General features: G+C 67.1%; 1 protein-coding gene across 2 annotated transcripts; it reads right to left on the bottom strand.

Annotated features, from left to right (window-relative positions):
• Positions 1-1933: 1933 nt before the first annotated feature.
• Positions 1934-8085, bottom strand: SFT2D1 (SFT2 domain containing 1). Of its 2 annotated transcripts, XM_056124898.1 has the most exons (8): positions 7868-8082; positions 6132-6218; positions 5262-5344; positions 4834-4915; positions 4349-4384; positions 3796-3854; positions 2949-2978; positions 1934-2333 (listed from the first exon to the last, which is right to left on the bottom strand). In XM_056124898.1, the coding sequence occupies exons 1-8, from the start codon at positions 7928-7930 to the stop codon at positions 2294-2296; spliced, it is 480 nt and encodes a 159-aa protein (XP_055980873.1). In that variant the 5' UTR covers positions 7931-8082; the 3' UTR covers positions 1934-2293. The 2 variants fall into 2 exon arrangements, with proteins under 2 accessions (XP_055980873.1, XP_055980875.1); XM_056124900.1 differs by lacking the exon at positions 4349-4384 and having other exon boundaries at positions 7868-8085.
• Between the last annotated feature and the right edge of the window lie 71 nt (positions 8086-8156).

The following is an 8156-nucleotide window of genomic DNA, read 5'->3' as shown; positions in this document are numbered from 1 at the left end:
GTAACTGCAAGCATTATAAGAAGTAAACGTGACTGTTTAAAATGCACAACTTAAGAGAAAGAGAAAAGCAACACAGACGTCCCTGGGCGTCAGAGTGTCTCCTTGAGTCAATGCGCCCCAGAGAACTGCCTCCGCCGAGACGCTTGGCCTCTAACTGATCAGTCACACCTGCGAGCAGTCCGGTGCCTCAGCCCCTCGGATGCTCGTAAGTACGTGAGCAGCTCTGCAAGAAACGGGCCGCTCTCACCATCAGCCCGTGCATCCCGGCTCTTTGGTCCTCTGCTGGGGAGTCCTGGGAGGACGGGGGGGGAGGGGGGGCGACTCAGCCACCGAATGCACCCAGGACCCCCACACAGCTGTCAAGCCACAAGGACCCTCTGAGCACCACTAAGTGCCCCGTCCTGGTAGCATTGAGTACCCCAAGCACCCTGTCTGAGCACCAGTGAGTATCACCGAGTACCCCACCTGAGCACCACTGTGAACCCCATCTGGGGCTTCTGAGTATCCTTCCTGAGCATCAATTCTTTCCCCACCTGAGTACTACTGAGCACCACTGGGCACCTCACCTAAGTACCACTGAGGACCATAAGCACCCGAGCACCCTGCCCGAGTCCTAAGGAGCTCCCCTGGCCACATCTGGGCACTCCGTGTGCTTTGACAGCACTTGTGGAGAAAAGCTGTGAACGCAACGGGGGCAAGAAGGGGAAGGGGCAGAGGACGCCTCCCGGGGCACCTCGACCAGGAAGGGGGTGCAAATCGCCTCCCAGATTGCGGCGGAAACTCGCCCCCTCCTCCTCATGTCCTTCTTGCTCCCCCGAGTTGTGTGTGCGTGTGCTTGTGTGGTCTGAATGCATGTGCACGGGAGCACGTGTGCATGTATACAGATCGTGCTGTGCACACATGCATCCTGTCTGTTCTCATGCCGTCTGTCTGCCTGTGTGTGTGTTATGTGTCCAGCGAAGTGGAGGTCTGGGGGGTTGGGGGGTCTCATCCGATCAGTGTCCCAGGGTGAAGGGAGAGCCCAGCACCCCTGCATGCCCGAGCACCTCTGAGCACCCAGGACTAGGGCGTGTTCATGGGTTGGTCCTCCTCCTGCTGTGTCATCCCTGCGCCCCGGGCCCCTTCCATGGGCTCTGCTGCAGCCCCAGGAGCCCTCTCCCCACTCAGGACCGCCACCCCAGGGGTGGGGGGAGATGTTCATCTTGGTGCAAGCATTTGGATGCAGCCAGCCCCGTCCCCTGACAAAGAAGGCTGCGAGCTCGGGCTCCCTGTCTGAAGAGGACAACAGGGGAGCTCGGGGAGGCTGGAGGAGAAGCCGGGGTGCGCAGAGCCCAGCCGTCTGCACCCCAGGAGGCTCTGAGAGAGCGCCAGCCCCCGCCAGCCCAGTCGGGCTCCAGTCCCCTGGGGTGGGTGTCCGCTCGCCACATGCTGGGTGCAGCCCAGGCTCTGCACCGTCGTCTGGGCTGGTCAGACCCGATTCCTGCAACCCACGGAGAAGCCGCTGCTTCCCTTCCACACGGCCCCTCCTGTCAGCCCCACGCCTGGCGACTGCTCTGGGTGCTCAGGCCTGCGGGGGAGACCCCAACCCACCAACAGCGCCCGCACCCACAGATGGGCCCCAGCAACCCCCACCCAGACAGATCCCGACACCCCAACCACACCCACAGACAGACCTCGACACCCTCACCATGCCCAGACAGACCCCAGCACCCCCTGCCATGCCCACTGACCCTGCCTCCCCCACATCCACGAACAGACCACAGCACCCCCAACCACGATAACAGACAGACCCCAACCCCTCCCCATCACACCCAGACAGACCCCGGCACCCCCCAGAACTCTCTCCACGCCAGGCTGCACCCAGCGGTCCTCCCACAGGGAAGGCAAGCCTGAGAACTGCAAGTGACCCAGAAACACAAGGTCCACCAGTGAGTTTACTTCAACATTGCAAAAAATTCATATATTATTTATTACATATAATAAGCAATCTTTAGCTTAAAGTAAAAACTTTCACAGTTAAGAAGTGGTTTTACAAAAGCTTAAAAAAACATACATTGGAAAGAGCCGAAAGACTGATTCTACCTTGCTGCCTAGGTTTCTCCCGAGATGGCCACATCTCGGACACCTGGACAGGTCCAACTGGCCATAATCACAGACACTGGCAACGATCAGGGGCCGTGGGGGCCCCTCCCCAGGCCCCGGGGTCAGCGGCGCCTCGGGAGGCATCCGAGCAGGACAGCGTGTCCCGGAAGCCAGGCAGCGACCTCCGGGGGTCCTCGGGAGTGGCTGGTCCTCAGCCCAGGAGAGAAGAGCAGCACTTGATCACGGCGTCCCTGTGGCCGGGGACAGAAGCACCGAGCCTGAGACGCGCGCAGAACCGACCCCAACCGCAGCGACGCTCCCGCCGGAAGACAAAGGCCCGTGTGGGCCTGACTAGGCCTGGCTGGGGGCCTGACTGGGGTTGACTGAGGCTGACTGGGGGCCTGACTGGGACCCTGACCGGGGGCCTGATAGGCCCGACGTGGGCCCGAGGTGCGCAGGCGGCTCCCAGTCCTCCTAGATGTGACTTGCTTTGCTCCCTCTATTGCTGAAAGATCCGGATATTTCCAACTGAGCAGCCCAGTGCTGCCGTTTGAGTTTTTTCTTTCCCCCCTTTTTTTGCCAAGGCCTTGCACGCCACTGGCCGGGTAGTTGCGGTCCTGGGAGATGCGGGAGCTCCCCACCTCCTACTGCGGATCCCCGCCCCGCTGATGTCCTTCCGTGGGTTCTCCTCGTCGCTAGCCCCTGCTCAACCCCTTCAAACACTGCTGCTCTGCGGAGCGTGCAGGGAGGACTTGAGATAAGGGTTGCAAACGGCCCCTAGAAAGGGGCGGGAGGTGGCTCTGGGGACAGGTGAGGCCTGGGGGTTGTGGAAGCCTCCCGGGAACGCAGGGACAGAGGCGGCTCACCTGGCGTACGGGATGTAGGACAGGCTGTACCTGCAAGAGAGAGTCCGCGGCTCAGACTCCTGGACACCCTCAGCGCAGCTCAGTTCCAGCCCAGTGCACAGCGGGCTGGACCCAGAGGGGCTGGGCTGGAACTGAGAGGGGAGACTGCGGACGCCCAGCGTCCTCCCAAGCCACGCAGGTCTGGCCCGGACTCGGGACTCGGACCCACGACCACCGGCAGCCGTTTCTCAATGGAAAGGCCTGGCCCCAAATGACTGGTTTGAGTTGGGGCCACTCCCGGCCGGCTTACTCCCAGCTTACTCCTGGCGCCGTGCTCAGGGCTCAATCCTGGCGGTGCTAGGGTCTCCCATGGGGTGTTGGGGATCAAACCTCTCATGTGCAGGCAAAGCAAGAGCCCCCCTAAGTAGAAGGAACTGCATTTTCCCCTGGCATCTCCGTGCAGGGCGGCCGAGAGCACAGGGGGCGCTGGCCGTGCGTGCAGCCAACCACATCCCACCCAGCACTGCAGGTGGTCCCCAAACCAAGGAGCAACAGGAATGGGCCGTGCAGTGCCATCGTGTCCCCGTCCTCTGGCTGAGAGGCAGCGGCACGCCGTGGCCGCCGTCTCTGCAGTGAACAGGTGGGCCGGGGACCGACGGCCGGCCTTTCAGACGCCACAGGGAGGAGGCCTGATCTAGCCAGGGAAAGGGGCAACCTCTCCCCCGGCCCCTCCCCCTGGACAATTGCCCGGCTGCCGAGTCACGTCAGGAAGGGGAGCCCAACCACGCAGCCTTCCAGACCCCTGGACTCTCAGCCCTCACTAGAGACTCCCCCACCCCTGGCTGTGCTCAGGCCGCGTGGGACTCACCAGGTCATGGACAGGAACTGCAAGAGGCAGAAGAGCAAGGCCAGGCCCTTCTTCTCCCACTGTCAAGGGCAAAGACAGAAGTGGGTCAGCCCGGCTTTTCACCGCCGTACCATGTACCCTGCGACCCACCAGCCCCGACTCGCCGGAAGCAGCCCCCTAAATCCCCAAGTCCAAATGCACGTGCCATGGCCTGGGAAGGGCCGGCCGTGGTGGGGTGAGCATCCGAGGCTGGACCCTCCCATGCCTCAGGCCCAGCTGCTTGCTGGCCTCAGGGAAACGTCCTCGGGCGGGGCTCCCGGCAGCACTGGCGGCTGAGCACCTCCCCAAGCTCCTGGCCAGACCTCAGGGTCCTCATCTGCTGCTCACAAACAGGCCAGAGGTCACCCAGGGCCCATCAGGCTGGCTGTATCCAGCATGCGGGGCGTGAGCGAGGAGCCCCGCGTGTGCGCCTGCTGTCACCGCGGGTCCCGAGCTCCCGAGCACTCGGGCCTGCCTCAGGAGCCAGGCGTCAGTGCCCACAGCAATGCCCCTGCCCCACGGACGCTGGACTCACCCAGAGAGCGGCGCAGAGGGTCAGCACCAGGCACAGCTGGGAGGAAGAGAGAGAGTGAGAGCGGGCACCAGGGTCCCCACGGGCGTCACCGGGCGGCCGTCCTGAGGGACGTGGGGTTCAGACGCAGCAGACAGGCGGCGCCAGCCCAGTGCCAGGGAGAGGGGCCGGGGCCCCTGCTGGGCTGGCCTGGACCCGACAGCCCCTGTAACCGCGGGGGACTCCCACCCTGTGCGAGGGGCCCCGCGCAGCTGGCTCAGAACGGAACCTCTTGCTCCCACCACGATCCGAGGAGACGCCGAGAAACCCCCACGCGAGCTGACTCGGGCAACGGGAACCCCCAGAAATACAGTAACGCAGGGGGTGGAGCGCAGCTCGTGGCCGACCCAGGTGCCATCCCCGACACCCCACAGGGCCCCGACGCCGCCAGGAATGACCCTGAGCACTGCCGGGGGGGCCCGCCCGCCCGCCCGCCGCCCGCTGCTCACGAGCATGAGGACGGTCGCCAGCAGCCGCGTGGTGTCAAACATCTTCTTCAGCTGCTTCACGGGCCCCATCAAGAAGCAGGTGCTGCATGCACGGAGCGGCAAAGGTCCCGCGAGCCGGGGGTCACTTCTGAGCACGCTGGTGGCCACTGCCCCGTCCCCACACCCCATCCTCGGCTGAGGACAGCGGCAGCAGCTGTGCCCGGGGGCTCGCTCGTCTCCTGCTCACGCCCTCGGGGTCCCCTCGGCCACCTCGGCCCAGAGCCTCCCCTGGACGCCCCACCGTGCTCGCCCCGGCTGCCCCCGCCCTCAGCTCCAGGCGGGGGGACACAAGGCACCAAGCCGGTCCCCGGCTGCCGGCCGACACGGTCAGTCCCAACTCAGGGTCAGGCTCGCACACCCGGGCTGAGGGGCCCGACCTGCGGACGTACCTGGCCAGCGCCGCAATGTTCCCAAAGGTGTAAAACACCGCGAAGAGCCTCATGCCCTTGGGCAGCCACAGCAGGCCGGTTCCCTGCAGCAGACAGAGAAACCAGGCTGCGGCAGAGAGAAACCAGGCTGCGGCAGAAACAGACCTGGCTGTAGGAAAAACAGAGACCAGGCTGTAGAAGAGACAGAGAGAGACCAGGCTGCAGAGACAGAGAGAGACCAGGCTGCAGAGACAAAGAGACACCAGGCTGCAGAGACAAAGAGAGACAGAGACCTGGCTGCAGAGACAGAGAGAGACAGAGACCTGGCTGCAGAGACAGAGAGAGACAGAGACCTGGCTGCAGAGAGAGACCAGGCTGCAGAGACAGAGAGAGACAGAGAGAGACCAGGCTGCAGAGACAGAGAGAGACAGAGAGAGACCAGGCTGCAGAGACAGAGAGAGACAGAGAGAGACCAGGCTGCAGAGACAGAGAGAGACAGAGAGAGACCAGGCTGCAGAGACTGAGAGAGACCAGGCTGCAGAGACAGAGAGAGACAGAGAGAGACCAGGCTGCAGAGAGACAGAGACCTGGCTGCAGAGACAGAGAGAGACCAGGCTGCAGAGACAAAGAGACACCAGGCTGCAGAGACAAAGAGAGACAGAGACCTGGCTGCAGAGACAGAGAGAGACAGAGACCTGGCTGCAGAGAGAGACCAGGCTGCAGAGACAGAGAGAGACAGAGAGAGACCAGGCTGCAGAGACAGAGAGAGACAGAGAGAGACCAGGCTGCAGAGACAGAGAGAGAGACCAGGCTGCAGAGAGACAGAGAGAGACCAGGCTGACTCCGCAGCCAACACCCCCGCCAACTTGCGGGGCCGCGGGCATCACTCACGAGGATGGAGAAGAAGATGCCGCTGACGAAGCAGATGGCGAACCACTTGAGCCTGGTGCTGAAGCTGAGGGACGAGGCGTCCAGGCTCTGGCGGGAGAGGCGCGCGTCACCGGCACAGTCCCCATCCCAGCGTGAAGGCCGCCAGGGAGGGAGCGGGGTGCGGGCGGGTGGGTGGGAGAGACTCCTTGAGACCATAGCGGGGCCAGGCCTGGCTGACAAGGTGACAGCCCTGGGCAGTGGCCAGCTGACACTGGGAAGTTCCGTGGCGGAAAGTCCCCGGGCAGAACTCACACAGGCCTGACCCCCACCCTCCCGCCCACAGCGGGCCTGGGGTATGGCACAGCTGGAGCCAGGGGTGGCTTGGGGGACCCCTGGGGGTGCCCCCTCCCCAGGGGCCAGAAGCGGCCTCTGACCACTTCCAAGTCCCCCGGGCATCTCCAAGACTGCGGGAGCCCCCTCTGCCCCCTGAGCCCTGCTCCCCACTGCGGGCCTGGGGACCCTCGGGGCACACGCATGCTTCTGCCCCGGCAGCTCTCGGCCAGGGGCCAGGTCGGGGGACGCGGCAATCCCGAGGGGCCGCAGGGGACACGCGCACAGGCGGGCAGCAGGGCGGGAGGGGGCGGGGCGGGGCCAGCGGCTGCCGCAGGTCCCGGTGGACGCCTGGACGCCGCGCCCGGCTGCGGTCTCAGCTCTGCAGCGGGACGGCCGAGACCGGCAGCGGGCGGGCAGCGGGCAGCGGGCAGCGGGCAGCGGGCGGGCAGACGGCGGGCACCGCCGCTCCTTACCTCTGGGCTCCTCCGCGCCTCCTCGGCTGGCATGAAAGGCAGACAGGGGTTCACCCGAGGGCGCCGGCCGCCCGCCGCGACCCCCGCCCCGACCCCCGCCCCGCGCCGATTCCCGATCCTGCCCCGACCCCGGCTCCGACCCCGGCTCTGACCCCGGCTCTGACCCCGGCTCTGACCCCCGGCTCTGACCCCGGCTCTGACCCCCGCCCCGATCCCTGCCCGGCGCCCCGATCCCTACCCCGCCCCCCGCTCTGACCCCCACCCCGACCCCTTCTCTGACCCCCACCCCGACCCCGGCTCTGACTCCCCCACCCCCTCCCCCGCTCTGACCCCTGACCCCCGACCCCCGACCCCCGCCCCGTGCCGATTCCCGATCCTGCCCCGACCCCGGCTCCGACCCCGGCTCTGACCCCGGCTCCGACCCCGGCTCTGACCCCGGCTCTGACCCCCGGCTCTGACCCCCGCCCCGATCCCTGCCCGGCGCCCCGATCCCTACCCCGCCCCCCGCTGACCCCCGCCCCGACCCCCGCCCCGTGCCGATTCCCGATCCTGCCCCGACCCCGGCTCCGACCCCGGCTCTGACCCCGGCTCTGACCCCCGGCTCTGACCCCGGCTCTGACCCCCGCCCCGATCCCTGCCCGGCGCCCCGATCCCTACCCCGCCCCCCGCTCTGACCCCCGCCCCGACCCCGGCTCTGACTCCCCCCACCCCCTCCCCCGCTCCGACCCCTGACCCCCGACCCCCGCCCCGGCCCCGGTCCCTCCAAGGGCGTTTCCCTCCTCGGACGGGCCCGGGTCTCGGCCGAGAGCCGGCCTGCCGCGGGGGGCGCTGCCCGGGGCGGGGGTCCCGGGAGGGGAGGGGCGCGGGGGAGGGCCGGGAGGGGCGGGGGCCGAGGAGGGGACGGGAGGGGCGGGCCGGGCCGGGGCCGGGGGCGGCCCGCCCGGCGCCCACCTGCGACGTCAGCCCCTGCTCCTCGTCGTCCTGGCCGCTCAGGACCCGCCGCAGCTTGTCCATGGCCGCGCCTGGGCCGCCGCCTCCGCGCGCCGGGAGAGCCGGAACCGAAAGCCGGAAACGAAAGCCGGAACCGAAACGCCGCGCGCCGGAAGTCCCGGGCGCCGCTTCCGGCGCGTCACTCCGGCGCGACGCGCTTGGCCGGCGCGCGTGCGCACTGCGGCCGGAAGCGCCCCGCCCCGCCCCGCCCCGCCCCGCCCCGCCCCGCCGCCTCCTCCCGCGGCACCGC

This window comes from Sorex fumeus, unplaced genomic scaffold, assembly GCF_029834395.1.
Source record: "Sorex fumeus unplaced genomic scaffold, SorFum_2.1 ptg000052l, whole genome shotgun sequence".
Classification (NCBI taxonomy): domain Eukaryota; kingdom Metazoa; phylum Chordata; class Mammalia; order Eulipotyphla; family Soricidae; genus Sorex; species Sorex fumeus.
This window is presented reverse-complemented; position numbering and strand designations above follow the sequence as displayed.

Bases quoted from the DNA above. Each gene is read 5' to 3' on its own strand.
- SFT2D1 (XM_056124898.1), bottom strand. From the start codon at position 7,930: ATGGACAAGCTGCGGCGGGTCCTGAGCGGCCAGGACGACGAGGAGCAG. The intron at 4,385-4,833 runs GTGAGCAGCGGG...TCTTCCTCCCAG, and splicing joins TGGCGACCGTCCTCATGCTC to CTGTGCCTGGTGCTGACCCT. The intron at 3,855-4,348 runs GTGAGTCCAGCG...TGCCCTTGACAG, and splicing joins CCCTCTGCGCCGCTCTCTGG to TGGGAGAAGAAGGGCCTGGC.